Here is a 24290-nt window from a genome sequence, read left to right as displayed (position 1 = left end):
CCAGGTGGCCAAGAAGGCCAATGGCATCTTGGCTTGTATCAGAAACGGCGTGACCAGCAGGTCCAGGGAGGTTATTCTCCCTCTGTACTCGGCACTGGTGAGACCGCACCTTGAGTACCGTGTTCAGTTCTGGGCCCCTCACTATAAGAAGGATGTTGAGGCTCTGGAGCGTGTCCAGAGAAGAGCAACGAAGCTGGTGCAGGGGATGGAGAACAAGTCTTATGAGGAGCGGCTGAGAGAGCTGGGGTTGTTTAGCCTGGAGAAGAGGAGGCTGAGGGGAGACCTTATTGCTCTCTACAACTACCTGAAAGGAGGTTGTGGAGAGGAGGATGCTGGCCTCTTCTCCCATGTGACTGAGGACAGGACAAGGGGGAATGGCCTAAAGCTGTGCCAGGGGAGGTTCAGGCTGGATGTCAGGAAAAAAATTTTTACGGAAAGGGTCATTGGGCACTGGAACAGGCTGCCCAGGGAGGGGGTTGAGTCACCTTCCCTGGAGGTGTTTAAAGGACGGTTGGATGAGGTGCTGAGGGGCATGGTTTAGAGATTGTTAGGAATGGTTGGACTCCATGACCCAGTGCATCCCTTCCAACCTGGTGATTCTATGATTCTATCTCTTGCTACAGGACAGATTTATATCACAAGATAGTTACACACAGACCAGCTGCAGCAAAACTTACCAATTCTCACAATCCCCAGTTCCCTCAGCCACTCCTCATCACTCGTTCTCCAGGCTCTTCACCAGCTTCGTTGCCCTTCTCTGGACATGCTCCAGCCCCTCAGTGTCTTTCTTATAGTGAGGGGCCCAAAACTGAACACAAGATTCGAGGTGCATCCTCGCCAGTGCTGAGCCCACGGGCAGAATCCCTTCCCCGCTCCTGCTGGCCACGCCATTTCTGACCCAATCAGGACACCCTACTGCGGGCGGGCGTTAGGACCCCGCAGCAGCTGCCTGGCCCTGCCCCCTACCAGAGCCTGCTCGCAGCTGGGGGCGGGGTGAGCGGCGCAGAGCGTACGGCCATTGGTCCTCCGTAGGCGCTCACTGCCATTGGCTGATTTCAAAGCGTGCGGATGGCCGCTTGCTCATGGAGTTGGTGCCGTGCGTCCTGCACGGTGAGCGGGGTCTGGGATCGGGGGTGGAGGCCTCCTGGGGATGGGGGCCTCCTGGGGATGGGTGGGGAAAGGGTCACAGTGATGGAGGCCTCCTGGGGATGGGTGGGGAGAGGGTCACGGTGATGGAGGCGTCCCGGGAATCGGGGGAAGGAGGATCCTGGTGACGGAGGCGTGCCGGGGATGGGGCGGGGGGGGGCGCGGGAGGAGTGTCTCGGGACTAGGAGTTGGCGGATGTGCTGGATACAGGTGGGTCCCGGGAATCGGGAGATGTCGTGGATACAGGGCGGGCTCCGTCCCGGTCAGTGGGACAGTCCTGGAAGCGTGTGTGGGAGTGTCCCGATCTTGAGGGCTGTGTCCTGGTCAGTGGGGGGATGTATTGGATTACAGGGGGGTCCCGGGAATGGTGAGGGGAGGATTCCGGGGATGGGGAGAGAGGATCCCGGTCATGGAGCCATCCCAGGAATAGGGAGGAGGAAGATCCCGGTGATGGGGTGGTTCCGGGAATGGTGGGCGGCTCCGTTCCGGTCCACGGGGGCGTCCGCGGAATGGAGGGGTGGAGAGTGTCCCGGGTACAGGTGGGTCCCGGGAACGGGGGGATGTCTCGGATACAGAGGGGTCCCAGGAATGGGGTGTCCCGTTGCGATCCGTTCCCCTGTCTCCGCCCTGCAGGGTCCCCGTGCCTCTTGAAGACCGGAGTCCGCGGTGGCCCCAACCAGGGTCGGAGCTTCTACGTGTGCGGAGTGCGGAGCCCGGCGCCCTGCGGCTTCGTTCTGCCGGCACCGTGCGTGCAGAGCCGGGGCGCGGGGCTCTCCCACTGGGGTGGGCTCGGGAGCGACAGCTGTTCTGAGGGAAACACAGTGCTGTGTCCTCCCGTACGAGGACGGGCTGAGAGAGTTGGGGTTCTTCAGCCTGGAGAAGAGGAGGCTCTGAGGAGACCTTATACCGACCTTCCAGTGCCTGAAGGGGCTACAGGAAAGCTGGGGAGGGACTGTTCATAAAGGCTTGTGGTGATAGTAGGAGGGGGAACGAATATAAACTGGAGAGGGGCAGATTTAGACTGGACATAAGGAGGAATTTCTTCACTATGAGGATGAGGCGGCCCTGGCACAGGTTGCCCAGGGAAGCTGTGGCTGCCCCATCCCTGGAGGTGTCCAAGGCCAGGCTGGGTGGGGCCTTGGGCAGCCTGGTCTGGTGGGACATGTCCATACCCATCACAAGGGGGTTGGAACAGGATGATCTTTATGGTCTCTTCCAACCCAAACTATTCTGTGGTTCTATGTCAGTAGTCTGTTTTCTTACTCACGTGGCCTTTAAGAAGACCCTCCAAATATTTTGTCGCAAGTAATTGTTTTGGCCGTTGCTGTTCCCTGTGCAGCGATGTTGGTATAAGCCCTTGATGCTTTTAATACCTTAAAAAATATCTTGGGACAATCAAGAGACTTGCACACCATCGGTCCCAGTTAATGATCATCTCCGGTAATGGTAGGGGTAGGGGATTAAAGTTTGTTCAGTTGCATGGTGAAACCTTAGAGCAGCCTTCCAGTAGCAGGAAAGCTGGAGGAGGGCTCTTTATCAGGGAGTACAGTGACAACGGGTAACAATTTTAAGCTGAAAGAGGGCAGATTTAGATTAGGTATTGGGAAGAAATTTCCTCTTGTGACAGTGGTGAGGCACTGGCAGAGGTTGCACAGGAAAGTTTGGGCTGCCACATCCCCAGAGGTGCTTAAAGCCAGATTGGATGGGGCTTTGAGCAACCTGATCCAGTGGGATGCCCCTGCCCATCTGGGGGGGGGGGGGGGGTTGGAACTGGATGATCTTTAAGGTCGCTTCCAATGCAAATCATTCTGTGTTGGGTTTTTTTTTTTATAATAGTCCAATTTATTAGCATTGCATTTGAATGAGGAGCTGGACATTAAATTAAAATTAAGAAGTTTCAAGCCAGTGGTTTAGAGATACTGCCAGTAGTTGCAATGAGATTGGGAGGAGCTGATCAATGAGTGAACTTGGTAGGTGATTTTTAGGGTAGTGACCTCCAGACATCCCTAAAGACTCTCTTGGAGCATGTGCAGAAGGTGCAAGGAATGACATGGCACTTATTATAATTACATGTAAATATGTGATGACATGCGTGGTGAGTAATGTACAGCTTCGTGTAACTTTGTGTATAAATGAAGGTGGCAAGCTCCTTAGGTCGTGCTTGATTTCAGAAAAAAAAATCTCTAAGCACTTAGAATTTGCACAAACCTGAATAAACAGTGTCTCTCTTGGTGATGTAGTTATTGGCTTATTGCATACTGGGTAATGGATCCACATTTTAGACAGCAGCTTGTCTTGTCTTCGTTTTTACTCCTTTTTTTTTTCCCCCCCCTTTCCTTTTTTCAGTATTCCTGCTTCTCACTGCTTGATCCATGAGGGATGCATGGTGGAACTGCAAGTCCTGATTCAACATCAGGGCAAAGATGAGTACCAGTAAGTTCCTCCAAGTAGGAACGTGGGTTTGTTATATGGGTTTGAATATTTAAAATTCTTTGATAGTGAAATTGGAATTTCCTTCTAGAATTGAAAAGGCTCGTGCACCCTTGAGGCCTTCACTTTACAGTGTTTCAAAACATTTGCTATTTTTATTAGCAGTTATGTTCAATCGTGTAAACATAAATTATTAGATCATGTCTCCATTTATCGGAGTTGAATGTGGCCTTGTTGCTGGGCTCATCAAAGACTCACGATGATTGCATCAAGTTCACAAATTTTAATTCTGATCAAGTTCTTGTGGCAGTCCTGGTTGGCTGCCAGTTTTAAAAAGATTTCCTGTTCCTAAGGTGCTTTAAAAGGTGAGGTGGTCTATGCAGTGTAACTAAAATAGCTGTTTCCTTACGTCTTGAAATCATGGGCCACTTCTGAGTTGCCTAGTTCAATATTTTTGCCTAAGCAGTTACTTTTTTTATTGCTAAAATTAGCAAGCAAACAACCCCAAACCCTTGGAATCTTTATCAAGAGAATGGTGCTTTTGTTAAAAGCTTTGTTGCCAGTGTTAGTGGCCTTTTGTCATGCAGAAGTTTGGAGGTAAAGTACAGATCAAGAGAACTTGTCTGTGATGTTTTTGATGCAAAGTACTTTTTTTAAAAAACACTTGGAATTCCTTTAGTAGTTCCTGCAGTTCAATTCTTGTTTTATTCTTTGGTAGGTTGCTTTACCGATGCACTAAAGGTTATTCAAATGGGAAGACATGGTGTGGAAGCATCCCGTGGCAGGTATGAATATTTCATTTGTGTTATAATATCAGCTTACTCCAGCATAACTTTTTTTTTCTGTATATTGTAATCACCTCTGAGATTACATAGTGGTAGAGTTTGTATCAGCCTGCTGTCCTTGAGATGAGACTCCTCTTACTCCAAAGTTATGCGAAGTAAATGCTTACTCCGAAGTTATGCGAAGTAAAATGTCTTAGAAGAAACTTGGGCTTGATCTCCAGCCACCCCCTTTTCTTAATGATCATGCTGTTTGGGACTTGATCCCTGAAAACTATGGGAATAGGAAAGAAAGCAGAAAACCAGCAGTTTTGTTTTCCTTGTAAAATGTTTGTGCTGATCCTGTTAAAATGATAGGGAAGATTATATTCATAGAGAATGAAGTCTTGTTTGAGAGGATTAGCTTATGTGTATATTTACCAGGCTTTAATAATTTGTATGTTAACATTTATTCACTGGTATATATTGCAGGATCCAAAAGCTACCAAAGTGTCAAAAGCGTTAGAATCCCAGCACAACATAGCACCTGTCTTCAATCCCAGTGGCCAAAGAAATCCATTCAAAGTCATAGATAAGAATTGTGATCCATCATCCTGGAAACAAATTAAGCAAGGGAATGGAGAAGAAAGTAGAGCAAAAGGAGTAAAAGCAGAGAAAGAAAGTATGCTGGCGTCACATAAAGAGAAGAAATCAATCCCTGCTTCCTCCATAGAGAAAGAACCTCTAGAAGGGCTGAAAACTAAGAATAAGCAATCCACAGGCAATAAGACTGATCCAGTATTTAAGGATAGCACAGTGCCTGGATCTAAACTTGGCATTTCTGAGAACTGCAAAGGGAAAAACACCCTTTGGGAGAAAGAGAAATATGGTGGCAGTGGCAGAGAATCCAAGAAGTCTTCTGAGTGTGTGGAGAAAGAGCCAGGTGGGAGCTCAAAGCTCTTTCCACTAAGTCTTGGAAAGCAAAGTGCAAGTACTAAGCCTGCAGAGGACGAACAGCTCGGAGGGAAAAGTCTAAATAGCTGTGAGGATAAAGAAACCAGAAAGAAAGAATACGTTGGTGGTAAGAATGGAGAGGTGAAACTAATGTCTAAAGAAGATATGATTTCCCCAGTAGCAGGAAAGGATGCTTTCCAACACCCTGCCCAGAAAGGAGGAGGAGTGGCAGCGCCGTCCAGGACACAAATCAGACCAGAGCTGGGACAGGCTGCTGGTGCAGTCTCTGGCAGAGACACTGATGGAGTAGGATTTGTTTATACCTCATCAGGTAAAAGCGAACCTGAGGAATCAGTTGAGGACTTGCAGTCAAGAGAGATTCTTGCAGGAAAATCGGGGACATCTTTGCCAGGAGCTGCAGCATCACATCATGTGGAAGGACTCCAGGACCCTAAAGCTCTTTACAACCATCTTGTCGTCCAGTTGCGGCAGAAGAAGGTTGTTTATTACACCTATTATTGCTTTTTTTTTTGTTCTGTGTTTAGAAAATGGTATCCCTCACAGCAGAAGCTGAAAATGTTTGGGTGATTTAGGAAGATGGGGCAAGGGAGAGAATTCAGCCTAAGCACAAGCTAGTTGTTTTAAGTCACATAAGGTAAAACCTTTTGTGGTTATGGGTGCTCTGTCTGGGCCTGCCTGAGGTCGTGTCCACCTTTTCCTAGAAAGTAATTTGCATAAGATAGGACAGTGTGTAGCCAGCTTATCCTTTTTAAATAACATGGCTGTTCCTGGTGGTCTCTATTGCCCTTGTGGAGTAGGAGTGATCCAGTCTGTTTCTTTTCTTTTAATAGTTGCCAATGATTATATTCCATAGTTTTTATCATAAAAAACCTGTCTGCCTAGAGTTCATGATAGAACCTCAAAATAAACAGTCAGAACTGTTGTTCCTGCTAGCACAGAAAGAAGCATGCAAGTAGTTTGAACTTGGGATGCTTTGAGCGATATTAAAATTGTCCAAGTCACTTGACTACCTCTTCATCCTGTTTCATAAAAAAAGCAGGGAGGGGGCGGGGCATGGGGCCTGCATCTTTCCATCTCTTCTCAAGTACACTAATGGTTTATTTTCTGCTAGAAGACTATTTAATTGCACTGAATGGCACTTAAATACTTTTGGAGATTGTAGAACAATATCAAAATACAAATTACTATGGTGTAACATTAGTGGTTTTGATCTTGGTTTTGGTCTTTTGACTTGATTGTTCTCAGCTGTCAGAAACCTAGTAAGCACGCTCAAGTTTTGGATTCTTTTTTGCTTTGCAGAGTGTGTTGGCTACAGTGAACACTCAGCGGCTGCCAGATAAAGGGGAACGGTTGCGAAAGCAAGTGCAGGATTTGGAAGCTGCACTCAGTGCTTTTAAAATTTCAACAGCAGGTACTACTGGAAAAGGTAGGGCTAATTTTTTTATTTTTTTTTCCCCTGAACTTTGCAAAATGATTTGTCTTACTATAGTTGTAAGTATTGAGCAAATATTGCATAGATTTCTATATAGCATGTTACCTATAAGTCTGTGTTGAGATTCACTGAAGGTGAAAAGTATTACTTGTAAAGTGTGCTTGGGGAAGGACGAATGGTGTAACTTGTAGTGTGGTGGCTTCCCAAGAAAATTTCCTCCCATTGTTAGGAGCCAGAGCTAATTCTGTTTCAACTTTGGCTACCTAGTTGAGGCAGACATCTCTCAGAACTTGCCAGTGAAGTGTTAACATCCTCCTTGTTGCAGTATAGAACCACGCTGTTTATGCACCTTTTAGCAGCTGTGTCTGTATGTTCAAGTTAGCAGATACAAGATAAGCAGCTTCCATTGTGCCATTCCTGTAAAGTCATATCCTAGTTCTATTTTCTAGTAATAATTACTTGTGGAAGAGAGGCATTTTGAGTTGCCTGCATATCTCCACAACAGGAGAGTTACGTTATAATCAAAATATCAGTTGAGTTGATGAAAAGATCCAGTTTGACAACTCTGGAAACTGAAGATCTCTAGCAAGGAAACAGTAACTCCCTGGACAGGCACAAAAAGCATTCTCAACCTCTTACACTGTATCTGGTTTTAAGCAAAACGGACTTCTCCAGGAAGGAGAGAAATGCTCAGAGTTCTTGGCTCACTCATTCTTGGGTGGTTTTAATAGTTTTTGTGACCAAATCAATGACAAGAAAGTTGTCTTTAAAAGGAATAAATCCTCTGGGAACAGTGGGAAGAACTGCCCTTGTGTTTGCACTAATCTTTTCGCAATAGCAAAGTTCACTGTGTTGGTATAAACTGCACTGCCTGTCACATAAGAGCAGGCTTAGAGTGTGCACATTAGCAGTTGCAGTGGCTCAGCTGATATGGTAACCTCCTACTCTGCTGTTAAATTAGTGGGACCCCTTAATAATATTTTGCAAGCAAACCATTGGGCCAAGCGAAGGCATTTCTCTGCACTGTAACGCAAGGCTTTGAGGTCCATTATGCAACATTTTCAACCTACAATTCCTTTCTTCCTAAGGGGAACATAGCACAAGCAGCGATTACCATGAGGAGCCTTTGCCTACCCAACTTGACAGGCCAGGTGGTACAAAGCTGATAACACCACAACTGCTCCAGAATCCTGCATCAGGGACCTCTTCATGCTCACACAGTCACACCTCTGCTGCTACTACTTTGGGTTCCAGTGAATATGGTTCAAGCCATGGTTTTGGAAGTAAGTACGGAAAGACTTTTCTCATTTAAAGAGAAGGCTGGTGAGGCCTAGTTCTGAAAGAACCCTGCAACTTGTGCATATATGTGATAATACTAAACCTTTTTTATTGCTATTAGCTGCATACTTTCTTCACAGGCATCTATAACCACTGAGATCAATCTCTGAGATGAAAGACCTGCTGTGGAATGTTAGCTTTGTAAACATATCTCATGCATAGTACTGTATCTTTCTAGTGAACTCTGGTGTGCAGAATCTATATGGAGGAAGAATGACAGAAGACCGAATCAGAGCTGTACACAGTGCCACAAGTGAGGCTATTAATCATCTTCACAAATCTCTAGAGTCCTGTCCAACAGAGCAGACAACAGCTGAAAATCCCTCTGGACTGAAGGTGAGTTGGCAAGGATGGGGGATGTCACACTGAGTAAATTGTAACATCTGCGTGATACCCTAGAGCATCCTGTCCTTTCACCCTTTGAAATATTGTGCAGTTTTCATCCTGCTGAAAGGAGATGCCCTAATTATTTTCTATCCATGAGAGTTGCTTTAGATTGCAAATACCAATATTCTAGCTTCCTGCTGTTATGTCTGCAGAATCTTTAGTGCTTGAATGAATTAGTAGTGCCTCAGACAAAGCAACCAACCCACAAGCATTTGTGCATGACTAGCAGAGCAGAGGCAGATCTCTAGTGAGGAACGGACTGAGAACCTTCTTATTGTTCCCTTATCCCAGTTAGATCTCCCAGTGAGCTATAAGAAATAGTCTTCTTTTTTAAAAAAAGAAGTGTTGCAGATGATCAAGTTTGTGCAACCTAACAGACTCTAGAGTAGTCCATTCTGGTCTGCTGAAGAGTAACTCTTTATTTGCCAGGTGGTACAGGGCCCGTAGTTGAGGTTATGTGCGAGGTATTGGAAGGCACATACCTCTACAAGATGCTGTGTTGATGCGTTTATGTTGTGTCACTTATCAGATCATCTTGGGACCTTTTCAATGCTGAGGAAGGCCATTTAATGTCTTATGATGATAGCATGTAGTTGCTCTTCCTGTCTTTTGAGTCTGTAGAGGTCTTAGACTTGGTGAGAAAAAGGGAAGTGTTGTTAATCCCTCTCTTTGTCAGTGATGCCTGTAGTAAGCAAGGTAGGCTTGGGTGGATTTTCCACCTGAATAAGCCATCTTTTACATGCTGTTAGAGCACGGTGATGCGTGAGGTTGGTTCTGTGCATAAAACATTAGCAAGGTTGATCTGTGGTACTACTGGCCTTCTGTCTGCAGGAGTTGCTTATCTTGGGTATTCCTGTCCATGTGTGAAAAGAACAGGTAGGCAAACTCCTTTTAGTAAGAATGTAGTAGAAAGCTTCAATTGGACAACTTGGTACAGGAAGCAGAAGTGTCTGAACTTTGCAAGGTGTTTCCTTCAGATCCTCTGTCTCTCTCTCTCTCTCAGGTTCCACTGCTGCCACACCAAAAACAAGCACTTGCATGGCTCCTCTGGAGAGAGAGTCAGAGGCCATGTGGAGGAATTCTGGGTAAGCAACAGGAACGTGAATTTTAAGTAAGGCCGCACCTCGAATACTGGGTTCAGTTTTGGGCCCTTCTCTAAAAGAAGGATGTTGAGGCTCTGGAGCGTGTCCAGAGAAGGGCAACAAAGCTGGTGAAGGGGCTGGAGAACAAGTCTTATGAGGAGCAGCTGAGAGAGCTGGGGTTGTTTAGCCTTGAGAAGAGGAGGCTGAGGGGAGACCTTATTGCTCTCTACAACTACCTGAAAGGAGGTTGTAGCGAGGAGGGAGCTGGCCTCTTCTCCCAAGGGACTGAGGACAGGACAAGGGGGAATGGCCTCAAGCTGTGCCAGGGGAGGTTCAGACTGGATGTCAGGAAAAAATTTTTTACAGAAAGGGTCATGGGGCCCTGGCAGAGGCTGCCCAGGGAAGGGGTTCACTCACCATCCCTGGAGGTGTTTAAAAGATGGGTAGACGAGGTGCTCAGGGACATGGTTTAGTGGAAGATAGGAATGGTTGGACTCGATGATCCAAGAGGTCTTTTCCAACCTGGTGATCCTATCATTCTACTTTGGGGGGCAGCAACAGTTTGGCGCATAACTTATTTAGAGGTCAATAACTAGTTATTTCACAGGTCTCTTGAAGTGTCTTGTTTTTCCTGTGCTCTGTAACCAATTACAACTATGAATAAATCATACCTTGAAATGGTCATAGGCATATTCTTATTTCCAGGGTTCCCCAGGACAATTTCTGTTGCAGTATTTACCTCTGGCTTGATCAGAGCTAGATGTGCTCATTTCTGCAGGTCATCACAACTTCTGTGTGTCTTTTTCCAGCGGATGACATGGGCTTGGGGAAGACTCTAACGATGATTGCTCTCATTCTGACCCAGAAGCAGCTGAATACAGAGAAAAGAAAGGAGGAGAAGTTAGAAATATGGCTATCCAAAAATGGTACAGAATTGTTTCCGTCATACAGAACATACATTACAATGAAGTGACATTTTCAATGCCTAAGGCATTATAGGTTAATAGCCTGTAAAACAACAGACTGTCTGTGCTTGCTTCCCTTCTGTAGGAAAATTCCATTGGGCTTAATGTTTACTCCAATCCCTTGCAAGGCCTTTCTCTCGATCAGTGTAATTTGTTCTTCCATTGAACAAATGGAAGTGTGTAGGATTTCCCAACTAATTCCTTTATATTGTTTTGGGATTTATTTTTTTTTTTTGGTAGTTTCCTGAACCAGGTAAAGCCAGCATATGCTGTTTTGAAAAAAAAAACAAAAAACAAAGAAAAGCCTCACATTTTTTTCAACATAGACAAAAATGCATAGTTTTCATAGCATAAGGACTTAGTTTAGTTACTAGGCACCTCCTTGTGACTGCTTCTTCTCCCCAGGTTACTTTTATCTTGTCCATAGAGATAAGGGATGTTGGAGTTTTTAATAAGTATTGTTTCTGTGTCCACAAACTGTTACTTTTTCCATCCTCATGGAAATGGTCAGACTACTTTTTCCTGTCTTGCCAAGCTTACTGACTGTTCTTTTTTTCCTGCATGGTTCAAAATGGTAAAGTTTTCTTCTAGAAAAGGAAAAAGAATTCATTTGGTACTGTATTCTCAGGAGAGATCAGGATTAGTTCTTGAATTTTAACCTTCCATCTTATCCAAAGGAAGTGCACAGATATATAGTGTAACTCTAAGCGGACAGGAAGTGATGCCTTAAGTGTTTAAGCAGAGTTCTTTCCAAACAGAACTAACAGTCCCCAAGAAGGCGTTGTAGAGATATCAGCTTCATAAACTGCTCACGGAAGAGTGGACTAATCTTCTTGGTTGTTGTGACTTCAACACTTCTATTTCTGTTGTAGTCTAATGTAAAGACATTGAAACCTCTTTGCAATATTTCCATGCAGATTCAGCGGTTATCCCTTCTCACAGCACTTTAATAATTTGTCCTGCATCCTTGATCCACCACTGGAAGAAAGAGATTGACAGACGTGTAAGCTATGGCAAACTGAGGGTCTGTTTGTACCACGGGTCCAATAGAGAGAAACACGCAGAGGTGTAAGTGCTAAATCATAAATATGACCAACAAAAGTAAAATAATACTTAGCAAGAAATTGTGTATATCAGAGTTGAAATTCATTGCCTGTAGAGCGATGGAAGAACCTGAAATATGGAAATGTGGAGGATTCAGAAGGTCAGGCTGATGTTTGCTGTCAAGGTGCATATAGCAAAACGTTTATGGCCTGTACCTGTGCCAAGTGGTTCTGGTTGCAGGCTATTCCCATTCCTGATAACAAAAAAAAAAAAAGGTGTATATTCTCTGAAACATATCTTGCTTGCAGAGATTGTCAGTAGCACTTTCTACCATGCTTGTGCTTTGTGATTGTTTTGGGTTTTTTTCTGCTGTATGTATAGATCAGAAAATTCTCTACACTACTTTAGGCCATGCTGAGTAGTATTTCTAGGTGCTAGATTCTGAGTAGTGTTCATCTCATGTGGTGTGCATTCTGTACCACTGTCTTTTTATCTCAAGCTTGCTGTGTCTGCTTCCAGTATCTGTAAAATGAGAACAATATGCCCTTCCTGTTTGGCTGCTCTGAAACTCGGTTTTCTGTAAAACTCTAAATTTCAATGCTTGTAGAACTGTGGTGTTCTTAAACCTTGAGCATGCATTTTATCTGCATTGCAAAACGAATTCCTCATTTGTTCTTGCTCCTGATTACTATGTTCCTTTTATGCAGGCTCACTGGATATGATATTGTTGTCACAACCTACAGCCTTCTTTCCAAGGAAGTTCCCACAAGCAAAGAGGAGGGGGAAGTCCCTGCTGAGGACCATGATGTGAGGGTGAGAAGCCACATTGTTGATTATTGCTGAGTATTGCCTGACTGTTTTGTTCTGAAGTGTTGCAAACCATTATTGTTTCAAGGAACACCTTATGTTACAGTGAGCAGCCGGCTGAATAATTCTGTTTTTAATAAGTCTCCTGCTGAGTTTGCACAATAAAAATGAAGTGATGAAAGTCCTGTGAAGTGCAGAAAGAGAAGAGGGAAAAATATTCAGAAGAAATCTGTTCTGTAGTAAAAGAATATTCTACATTGAATATGTAATATTAAGAATGCAATGATGAATCCCATGCTCCTCCTTTTGTGGTGAGACTGTGAAGGAACACTAGAATGTCCTGTTGGATTCTTTGCTGAGGTGCCAATATTGCTTTAAACTGCCAGAAACCTGTTGCAATCTAGATCTTGGTCTTAAAAATTCAAAGGCCTTTTCACTTTAAAACCTTCAAGGTGGCACCTCTAAAACCGTAGAGATATCCTGCATTTAAAAGGACAGCATATGCCCTAGTAGAATAATACGTGTTCCTCGGTCCCAGCCTAGCAAAATTTACTGATATGGAATGTCTCTGGGGAGGGAAAATGTGATAAAATGCTGAAAGCAAGAAAAACAGTGGAAGATTAGAAATAGTCAACAAGAACAGACAAACATTGTGTTCTTTGTCTTATAAACTTTCACAGAAACTTTGGAGAGATCATTTTTTTGTGAGTACTCCTTATGTGTGACAGTAAGAGCTGATATTAATGCTGACTGACATCAGGAAATTGCTTCTTGCTGGAAAAATGTTTGCTTGTGGCTCTTTTAGTCTAGCAAGGTTATTATGCTGGGTTACAAATATTCCACCTTTTCTTTCAGAGTGGGTCATCTCCCTGTTCCCCTCTGCTCAGGATAGCTTGGGCTCGAATTATATTGGATGAAGCTCACAATATTAAAAACCCGAAGATTCAAACCTCCATAGCTGTATGCAAACTGAGAGCCAGTGCCAGATGGGCTGTCACTGGGACACCAATACAGAACAACTTACTGGATATGTACTCTCTCCTGAGGTGAGCTGGCTGCATATGAACATGTGGACAGGGCTCCCATTCCAGTGACTCTTCACTGATGAATTGCTGAAGTCGTTTCTAACTTTGAAAGGTTTCTAAGATACGTGTCGTTGTGAGGTGTGTTATATTGACACTCGGCTATGGCTGAGGCATTGTGCAAGACTGACCACGTGTCTACTGTGGTGTGAAGATATTCTGCTTTTGCAGAGGACGTAGGGGAATTACTTCAGATATCCTATGTCTCAAAGATGAATATCCACAAAAACACTTTTGTTGAGCAGAAGTTTTGTTCCATAATCCTTGTTCCTACCCAGGCAGCCTGGGAGGACCTTATTAAAGAGTTCTGTGCTGCAAACACACTGAAGGAAAGAGTGAAAACTTTCTGGCTTCTCTAAACAAAGAATAAACACATTAAACTCTGTGCTTGCAATTGCTGAGAAGAAAAAGTGTATGAAAGGTGCTGGAGAACCAGAGACAACTTACGTTTGAAAGTAACTTTAGATAATTGAAATTAATTTTCAATTAAGAGGTACAGGAGTTTGAAATGACCCATCAATCTGCTTTTTGGCAAGTGCCTGTGCTTCTTGATGCCCTTCATTTGCTGGTGGTGCTCGAAACGTAATGAGCAAAGGGGAAGTTATGAGTACAGAACCAGAAAGATGCTTTCACTCTGCTAGTGATGGTAAGAACTTTGAGCAAACCAGTTATTTGCATCATAACACTGGAATTCTTTTACTGCTTCTAGTGGTTGTGGCTGAGCTGCAAATGGTTTGGTTTGGATAGCAAGGAATTTAGTTCTGGTCATTCAGGAGTAAGTGAAGAACAATATGAAGAACTCTTCTTCACTTATTATGAAATATCCTTCCCCTCATATTGTAGGTTTCTACGTTGCTCTCCTTTTGACGAGTACAAGGTGTGGAAGTACCAAGTAGATAACAACACGAAAAAGGGAGGAGAGAGGCTGAGTCTCTTAACCAGGAGCCTCTTATTACGGAGAACTAAGGACCAGCTGGATTCAGCTGGCAAGCCCTTGGTAAGTACTTCACCCTCCATAACTAGACAATCATTCCATTGCTGTCCTTGCAGCAGCCAGTCAGTTATTTACATGCGTAAGTTTGTTAATGAGTAGGGTTTCCTGTCTACTACAGCCTCTTGGGGGAGAGTAGTTGAATGCCTGTGATACGCTTTTGTTGCTTATCCAGAAAGCAGAAATAGAAAGTGTAATTAAACCTTTCAGTTATAAATCACATGCAGAGGAGAATATGTTAAGTGATTTCTAGTAGAATGTCCACTTAGCAGAAAAGTTACTCTAAATCTCTGAGCTAGTCTAGGTCTCAGAGAATCAAAGCTGCTGCATGTCAGATGTGGTGCATGCTGGGACACGGGCTTTGTGTTACTCTTTACAAATAGTCCATTAAACTATTAGAACACTGGTATGTCTGTAAGCCATTAAAAGGTGTAGTTTTGGTGTACTGTCTGATTCTGAACGGAGAGCTTAGAAGCTACACAATAAATGAATCCCTTCATCGTAGCTGTTGGAGTAAAGATTATCATCTTGAGTGTTAACCTAGACTACTTTGAGCTCTGTGGGTATCTATATTCTGTCATAATTTTATTAAAATGAATAACTTCAATGAAGAAACAAACAGCTGTATTCTGAGATTTAAAATACAATGTTAATTTTTGGAACACTGGTGTTTGTAATGCTGTATGAGATTTTTCAGTGTATACACCTGATCCTGCGTATTTTTACTTCAGGTAGCTCTACCCCAGCGTAGCACACAGTTACATCAGTTAAAACTTTCACCAGAGGAGCAGTCCGTGTACAATGTGCTTTTTGCAAGATCCAGGTACGAATGTGGGAAGAAATAGGGTATTTTACAGTTTTGTTTCTTACTGGTGTGAAAAATCAGAAAGAGAGCTCCACTTACAAAGAACTTTTGGCTAAATTCCTGTTTTAGTTTTTGGTTTTTTTTCCCTTTCTGACTACCTGTCAAGGATGTTTGAAAACAGCAACAGCTGAAACTGATGCATTTGTTTGGGTTTTTTTCTCCCATGTATTCAAGCTTACTATGAGCCTGATATTCTACCCTTCCACTTATTGATTTCAAGGCTCTGAAAACTTGGAACTGCAACTGTAGTTCTGAAATGATGATGCGCTGGTACCTGTAAAGAGAGAATGTATCATCTTTGCCCTGTGATATTTATACAGTTAGAAATTATCTTGGCCTCTCCAGATGGTTGTAATGCAAGCCAGGGTCACTCTGTGTTCTTATAGGGTCTTTTTCAACAGTATTGCTGTAAAGACCTTTCCTTCCTTTTAAATGCTCATTTAAAAATCTTCTTTTGTTATGAAGACTTTTATCCATTGGGGCCTGGTTGCTATTATACTCAAGGTATTCGAGTAAGAAGACTCGCTTCCTCTTATGTTTTTCGAAATGGATCTTGGTTTTGATCATAGTCAAGTTAAAACTGGGGTTTTTTGTGATCATTTTGTGACTAAATGATTAAACCTTCCCTACCTTCAGGTGTTGTCAGCTTGCTTGTTCAGCTCAGGTTCCTCTTGCCTCTTTTCCTGCTGTTAATCCCACAGTCTTTTTCTTCTCTTTTCAGGTCAACACTACAATCCTACCTACAGAGACAAGAGCAGAAAAATGAAGGCAGAGAGTATGCTGGTGGTAACCCGTTTGAGAGAGGTTTGAGCACACAGCCCCCTGAAATGTTTCCAGAAGTGACTCTTAAATGTGCAGTTAAGGAGGAGGAACAGACCTGGCCACATGAGATCAGAACTTAGGAATTCTTTGGAAAGTGTCTAGCTACTCCCCTGATGTTATGAAGAATCCTCCCATAGTATTCCAAAAGTCTATTTTCACTGTTGTGGCTCTGGTCAACTCTTAACCTTCCTGGTCTAAAATTCCCTTCTGAAATAAAGGTCTAATTGCTCAGAGAAGAAATGTCAGTATTAGTATAAAATATGTGGCACTATTAAAAAAAAAAAACAACCAAAACCAAATTGTAGTGGAGTTTGATGGGTTATTGTATGGTTCCTGTGTTAAATTTGGTATTTACTTGTGTGTTGTTTCTTGTCTCTTATTGATGAAACTCTTGGTAGAAGTGGCTAGGCAGTGTTTGGGAGTGCCTCCAAGAGCTTTTGATGATTTGTCTTCCTTCCTGGACAGTTGCACAAGACTTTGGGATCAATCAAAAGGAATTCCTAGCAGGCTCACAAAGTGCCCCCCAAGTCTCAAGTACTGTCCACGTCTTGTCTATGCTGTTGAGGCTTCGTCAGTGCTGCTGCCATCTCTCTTTGCTGAAAGTGGTAATTGCATTGTATTGTAATGGTGTGGGTTTTTTGTGGGACTTTTCTAGAGTGTTTGTGTAAGTTAACAGACTTTGTAACACCCTTACATCTCTTTGCTAGGGGTGTATGAACTGAGCCATTTCTAGGCTGTGTTTTACAGCCCAAGAGGTTTTAGATTGGCGTACTTCCTACTGAAGAGTTCCTCAGCGCAACCTGTGTGGGCAGCTGTGTTTCTGGAAATACCTTTGTTCAGATCAAAGAAAAGAAATAGAATTTTAACGGTGAAGAAGTTTTTTTTTTTTTGTTCTTAACTTGGTCTTGAAAAGTGCACAAGTCCACAAATGTAGCCTGTTTCAAAGACTCGTGTGTTGGACGACTTTTAAGTGCCTCACTTGAAGCTGCCTTGTATGTATGAAGTAGGCTAATCTTTCGGTATTTCTTTGCTTTGATACATAAAGCAGTTATAGGGTAACTCCATACACCAAGGGAACAGGCAGGGATTTATCTTTTAACATCTTTAATCCTGCAATTGTTAAATGCTATGGGAGGGGGAATCTGAGGAGAGTAGACCACAGGAAATGGCTGAGCTAACGTGCTTTCCCTATGCCCCTGCTCCTTCTTGAAGCATAACAAGGGGCCAAAGAGACTGTTGGTCTGACCTAGTAGTGTTTCTTAATTGTTATGTCTTCATATTGCACAGCTTCCTTCAAACACACTGTCCTCGGCAGACACTGTGCAGGCTGTGGATCGGTACCAAGTTTGATCTCAGGCTTCACTGCGATCCTTATTATGTGCCTTCTATCCTTAGGCTCTTGACCAAACTAACCTTCATAGTGAAGGGCTTACCCTCTCCATTGAGGAACAACTCAGCGCTTTGACTCTGACTGAGCTCCAGACTCCTGATTACAAGTCAACAGTCTACCTCAGTGGCACAGCTTTTAAAACTGATCTCTTTGAAATCACCAGGGAGAGCACCAAGGTATTATGGTTGTAGCTTTTTTATCTTCCTTGAGATGTTTGGATTTCAGCACTTTGCCTTTTAAATTGTTAATGAATTGTCACACCTTGGTAATGGCAGATCAGGCTAAGTTGGGAATTTAGATGAAATCAAGTGGATAGATAGTTGTCTGAACCGCTTCTGGGAAGGCTCCAACTTTTACCAGGTGTTGATGGCTGCTGAGAAAGCTGTGAAAATCTGACTGTGCTGAAATCACAGGGAAACGTTGAGCGCTGGGTTCCACAGCAGTTCCAAAAAGCATACATGTGTGAGCATAGCGCTTGTGAAGAACTAGAAGAAATGGGATGGCAGTAAGAGGCGAGGTGGCAATAACTTGGTTTCTCACAGAAAGATGCTTGTATAATTTGATTTCTTAACCCTGTTTTCCATGGTGTCCTTACTAAGGACTACTTAAATGTCTGAGCTGGGAAGAAATTCCAGTTGAAGAGTTATTTTGATCACTTCCTATTTTAATGAAGACTAGCCAAGCATGAGCTGGGTTATGACAGCAAGCAGGCTAACTTTTTTTTTTTTCCCTGCAGATAGCTCACCTCTTGGCTGAACTGAAAACTATTCAGAGTCACTCAGAGCCTCAGAAAAGGTTAGTAAATGTGTCCTTTTCTTTAGTCATTGTGATTGAGAGAACCATGTTTCTTGGCAGCAGCAAAAATGGCTTAAAGCAATTGAATACAAATCTGGTTTGGTAAAATGGTGGCGGTACTGCAGTAGTTGAAAGCAAATTTTGAGGAACAAAAGAATCCAAGACAAGAGAGTGATTTAAGATGCAGGTATGTATAGGCATAAAGGAATGTGTGAGGAGTCTCAGGCCTTGAGGGCCAGGAGGACTCTTCCCCAAAATCAGAGTAGTTTGGTTGTGCTGAGAAATATTTGCCGTCAGCTTTGCAACCTACCTTTAGCACACAAAAAAAGCAGGGGAATAAACTAGTACTTAAAAATGAACTTGTTTTAGATAAAGGAATGTATTGGTCAGAGGACTTAAGTGTTGCTCAAGTCCTGCATCTCTCACTATTGTACCATATATAGGAAGCTTTTTTTAATCAAACAAGCTATTTCCTCCCAAAGTGCTTAATCCAAAACGTGCAAGGAGTGAGAGGCCTTGGGAGAACCAAGTTTGGTGTTGCTGTTGATTCATTTAGCAGAAAAAGCTGAGGATTGTGATTGGTAGGTGGCAATATTAAATGCAAAAATAAAGGTGAATGTTAGAGACTTAGTTTGTCTGATGTTTATCAAGCATTAGCCTTCCACAGTAGATTCTCCCACTCCACTTACAGGCAAATCTCTTTCTGAATTGGGAAGGAACTTTGCTCCAATTTGCAGTGGGGAAGAATGCATGAATCATTGTCTCCTCTGGGGTGAGACACTGCAATAACCAAACTATTGCAATCCACACAGGACTTGTACTAAACTCCTTTTTCTGTCTCCAGTGTTGTTGTGTCTCAGTGGACAAGTATGTTGAAGGTTGTGAGTGTTCACCTCCAGCGACTAGGGCTGAAGTATGCAACAGTGGATGGCTCTGTCAATCCTAAACAGAGAATGGATGTGGTAGAAGAGTTCAACAACAATCCCAGAGGGCCTCAGGTATGCATTCAGGGCAGGGAAACAGTTACTAGTGCTGCTATGAGCAGCTGTGATAGCCAACTTTGGGATTCCATTTACTGGCACTGCTTTGATTTGGACCTCTAGGTGCCAAGATCAGCAAGTAAAGAGGTAGCTGTAGAAACAATTGTGTATCTTATAATGGGCAGGAGCAGCTGCTATAAAGCTCCTTTTGATGTTAACTTTCTGTACTAATATAATCTGATTTCAAAGCTAGTTCAAAGGTTGTCCAAATCTTCAGTGTGTTCAGAGATGTTTTTGCTACAGTGTTGTGGAAGATACGGGGCCAGATAGCTCTACTCAAGAGCAGCTTGGTTATTTCCAGCTCATGTTACTGGAAGATGTCTCCTTTATATCACCTGTTTGCCAGGAAACTTGTAGGACTTCCTTGTGGTTTTGCAGCACACCAGATACTTTGTGCCAGACTAATCCTTTTGAGGAGAGAGAATAACAGCTGAATGTGTAAATGAGGCTAAAATTAACAAGAGCTTCTCTCACCCCAGTATTAGGATAGGAAGATTGGGCTTGGGGTGAGAGAAGTCAGTGTTGCGCCCTTTCAAAATTAGGTGACCTCTCTGTGACTTCTTCCATTTTTGAGGGGTCTTTACTTCCTTTCCCCCCCTCCCCTTTTAATACTGATCAACTACAGTGGTTTGGTTCTTCTAGTTTCTAGCATGAAATTTGACTACATGGAAGGTGCCAGGTGACTAAAGAAATCTGAACCCTAATCCATTTTTCATACTGGTACGCTTTCATCTGAACATTGTTCCTGTTATTGAGGCAGGGCAGGCTCTCTCCTCTGAGGGCGGATCTGTGACTGGAAGTTGAGAATGTGGTGCATTAGCTTGTTTTCTTTGCTGGATTTCTTGGAACCAGAGGCGATCTATTATACAAAACAGATTTCTCCCTCTAGCTTTGAACTTAAACAAAGGAAGATTTCTGCCAGCTGTATGAATAGTTGACCCCTTAAACAAGAGCAAGGTTTCAAGGTATCATACTATGAAATTAAGTATTAAATAGATATAGCAAGTGTCTCTGTCCTTAATTGAGTTCTTTTCTTGCTGTACAAAATCTCTAAATTGACCGTCTGCTATATCCCCTTTCTTCCCTAGCTACTCATCTTTTTCTAAATACTAGGTTATTTGGAAACAAAGTAAGGGGAGTAGCAGGCCATTTCAGTCTAGTTGCCTGTGTTTAAATAATCATTATTATTTATTCAGAGTTGGTGCTGATTGCTCCCATTGTTGGCAACAAGCTGCTATCAGAGAGGCTGGTCATTTGAGTGGGATATGGGAGACAGCCTGAACTTTCCAGTCCTTTCTCTAGTCTGTTAAAACTAGGGATAATATATATGGAATGGTAGGCTGGCCTCTGAGCCGTAACTTTCATGTCCAGGCTTCTATGCCTTATCAAGTAGCATCTGGCAAGCTCCCAAATACATTATAAACATACTCATGAAGTATAAATATGATGAACAGACCCTTTGGTTCAAATTATTATGTGGAGTATATGAATCATTCTTTTTCTGGAAACAGGCTCCTTAACTCTCTTTTGGCCTTTGAAGGTACTGTTGGTCTCGTTGCTGGCTGGAGGTGTTGGCCTGAACTTGACTGGAGGAAACCACCTGTTTCTCCTTGACATGCACTGGTAAAGTGAAATGGAAGTTCCATCTCGGAGGATATACGTAGGGCATGCTGTTTCATTCCTCACCATGCGTATTGTTGCTGTTGTAACTGCGTTAAGCAGGAAGTGTTCAGTTGAGTAAGGGCTCATTAATGATTGTAGAAAAGTGTTTTTACTATAGCCTTCTTTTAAGCCACTCTGATTTCTCAGTTCAGTGCTCATTGCCATGAAATGCAGTTCTGTAGGGGTAAAAAAAAAATAGAGGAGCACAACAGCAATCAAAAGAAGCAAGTATACAGTCTGTATCATAAAACTGCAGTAATGCCTACAGGGAACTTGTCTTGAGACAAATCAATTGTGTTGAGCATAGCCAGTTACCAGGCATAGCTGGTGTACCTTGGGATTTTACACAGCTATGAAAATAGTGCATCTGAGCTAATAATATTTATGTTGTCTCTCAAATTCAGAATCACAATTTTTCTAACTAAATGTTGCTCATGAGAACTTGCGAAGCAGACTAACGTGTTTCAATACAAAACTATCTGCGGAGTAGCAGCATTAAGGAGATGCTTCTACAATATGGAAGTTATGCCAACGTGTATTCCCTGTAACTGTTTGTCAAATGAAACAGTTTCTTATGTAAACAGTCTTGGATGAAGGCTTCTTTCAATGGAGTTTGCCTTCCTGCTTTGCTCTCCTCACCAGCCATTCAGCTTTCTGTGAGTGCTAACTGTTGGCCAGAAATACATGGAGCAGTGGTCTAATTCAGACAGAACTTTCTGTGGAGTTGTAGCATAATTCTACTAAGGGCAGTTTGGTCAGGTGAATATTGGTGATCAAGCTAGTAAACCTAAGGTAACCTGGGAGCAGCAGTCTTAGTTCTACAGAGGAAGAAAATGGGATGCTCGGGAGGCAGATAAATAAAGCAAGCACAGAGGCTTCAATGTTTCAGTTATTCCTGAACTAAATCCTTAAGCTGCCTTTTTTTTTTCCCCGCTTGCAGGAATCCTGCTCTTGAGGACCAGGCATGTGACCGCATTTACCGAGTGGGGCAGCAGAAGGATGTTGTGATACACAGGTCAGGATTTTCGATAGCAATGAATGAGGCTCTGGCTTTAGTTAGTGAGAAAAGGCCTTGGTTTGAGGTTTGTTTCTTTATTTAAAGCTAGGCACAAAGTGTGATGCTGGGACTGGAGGTTGGGCACTGAGACAGAGACCACATGAAAAGGTTTCTATGTGGCACTTGCCTGCGTGTTGCTGCTCTGACAGCTAACAGTGGTTTATTGTTTTTCAACCTGTGGTTTAGTGGGAATGTCCTGTTTATTCTGGAGAACAATTCAGGCACTAAGACATTTCTCTTCTTATTCAGTGGAGATTTTTCATCATGCTCCCTAAGCCTGGACCTTCCCAATAGCACTAAGAAAAGCATACAGAGTATTTCTAATAAGTGGCAAAGCAAGCTTTTAGAAAAAGCATCTGTAATTTTAAGTATTAATGGCTAGCTTAATTACTTTAAAAGCACAGCAAATTCAAAGAAACTGGAATGTAAAATACTATTTTGTGTATGCTTTCTGCGTAATAGGCACCCTTAGTTATCAGTCATGACAGGATTTTGTCACAGAGTTACTTTTGCTTCAGATGACCAAAGTTGAGGCCTAAAGTGCATCAGACTTTCATTTGAAATGTTGTAATATCTGCATATGAGAACAGCTATTTTCTGTGCACAAGTATATTTTGTCAGTCATGTAAGCTGTTAATGATTAAGTGGAACAGATCTTTGGAAATTTACTGGGCAAGTGCTCATAAAATGCTGACACTTCTTTTTTCCTAGCAGTTGAGATGATGTGGCTTTGGTTTTTTTTAGGTTTGTCTGTGAAGGAACAGTAGAAGAAAAGATCCTACAACTCCAGAGGAGCAAGAAAGTTCTTGCCCAGCAGGTGCTGTCAGGCAAAGGGGAAACCTTCACTAAGCTCACTCTGGATGACCTCAAAAATCTCTTTGGCATTTAATTATCCTTTACAATATGCTACAGAAAGTGATTTAATACCTACATGTAACTGTGCAAACTTCAACTGTTTTAAGGTGGTCATTCATTTTGAACGAAATAACTACATTTTTGTAACTGTCCCAACAAGAGAAGTTATCAGCCTCAGGAATTTGTTTTAATCCTGAAATTGGCTCATACATCCAAAGACTAATAAAGTCATAAATTAAACTATAATTTTAAAATACACAAGCAAGTGATTGTTTATAATATTTAGTTATTTCTTGGTTTCCTACATGTGTTTTTAGTTAAAAAACTTTCTTTCGTCTCCAAGGCAGGAGAAGCACAAGTGTAAGTGAAACAAGAACAAGAGATACAAGCATGAGGTAGGAGAGTTCAAAGGTTGAGTGGGCATGAAGGAAGCAAGGAAATATTTTGAACATGATGCTATAAAATGACTATATAAAAATTAGAATGTTTAAGTAACAAAATTAAGGAAGGACTTGGAGGAATACCTCATTTTCTCTTTTGTTCTTTAGGAGGACTTCTTGTATCCAAGTGAAGAAGCATTTCTCTACCTTGCTCAAAATATTTATTGAAGCAGGGAAATAGATTTCTGTTCTGTTCCTCTGAAATGGAACTTGAATTCCTCATTGTTGTGGGGTTTTTTTTTCTTCTCAATGTTAAATAATTTAAGATTTCCTTGGTGCCAACCTTTTAATGTATAAACTATTCTTCCTTGGATGCAAACTTTCTTTTTTTTTAAATTGAGTAGATGAGTTGCATGTCCTTGATTTAATGGTTTATATTCTCCCTCCTATCAGAAGTGGTGTGTGTGGGAAAGTGAGGTTTCTGGGTAAATTTTTTTTTTTTCATTTTTACTGGTAGCGCATCTTCCCTGCTTCCATTTCCCTCTGCTGTGTCCCTGGCTGTATCCACTGCATATTCTCCTTTTCTGTTGATTACACTTTCTCTGGGATTTGGCACAGCTCCCGTAAGTTCTGTAGTGTGTGAGCTGGCACACTCATAATGCAGGACCACCCACACAACCACAGATTAAATAGAAAGAGTAAATTTATTTTTGTTACCTCACCAACCCCAGGGAGCCCCAAAGCAGCACCCAGGCAGAGGCACACAAGCAAGGACATGGGCATGGTAGAGCTTGGTCCGTGGATCAAGGAAAATCAAGGATTCTCGAACCTGCTATTTTCACTTGTTTATCATGGATTCATGCAGTTGTAGTTTGCCGCTGTGCTTTCATCTCTCCCACAACAGGGTGAGAATCTCAAATATGTTTGACAGGGTGTCTCTGAGTCTATCACAAGCCTCTGTTTTCTAAACGTAGGTGTTCTACT

At 42.6% G+C, this 24290-nt stretch overlaps 1 protein-coding gene across 4 annotated transcripts; it reads left to right on the top strand.

The window, feature by feature from the left end:
* Positions 1-1003: 1003 nt before the first annotated feature.
* TTF2 (transcription termination factor 2) lies at positions 1004-23535 on the top strand. 4 transcript variants are annotated; one of them, XM_054056217.1, is made up of 23 exons: positions 1004-1110; positions 1780-1891; positions 3493-3579; positions 4295-4361; positions 4830-5789; positions 6612-6723; positions 7833-8027; positions 8261-8418; positions 9473-9554; positions 10361-10477; positions 11434-11584; positions 12268-12373; positions 13223-13413; positions 14293-14446; positions 15172-15263; positions 16027-16109; positions 16593-16732; positions 17523-17693; positions 18254-18312; positions 19157-19310; positions 20893-20975; positions 21955-22029; positions 22816-23535. In XM_054056217.1, the coding sequence occupies exons 1-23, from the start codon at positions 1083-1085 to the stop codon at positions 22958-22960; spliced, it is 3522 nt and encodes a 1173-aa protein (XP_053912192.1). In that variant the 5' UTR covers positions 1004-1082; the 3' UTR covers positions 22961-23535. The 4 variants fall into 4 exon arrangements, with proteins under 4 accessions (XP_053912192.1, XP_053912191.1, XP_053912193.1 ...); XM_054056216.1 differs by having other exon boundaries at positions 6612-6738; positions 22816-23534; XM_054056218.1 differs by having other exon boundaries at positions 1780-1929; positions 6612-6738; positions 22816-23532.
* Positions 23536-24290: the final 755 nt, after the last annotated feature.

The sequence above is a fragment of the Cuculus canorus genome, chromosome 1, assembly GCF_017976375.1.
Source record: "Cuculus canorus isolate bCucCan1 chromosome 1, bCucCan1.pri, whole genome shotgun sequence".
NCBI classification, from domain to species: Eukaryota; Metazoa; Chordata; class Aves; order Cuculiformes; family Cuculidae; genus Cuculus; species Cuculus canorus.
The sequence above is the reverse complement of the archived record's forward strand: the minus strand, read 5'-3'. Positions and strand labels throughout refer to the sequence as shown.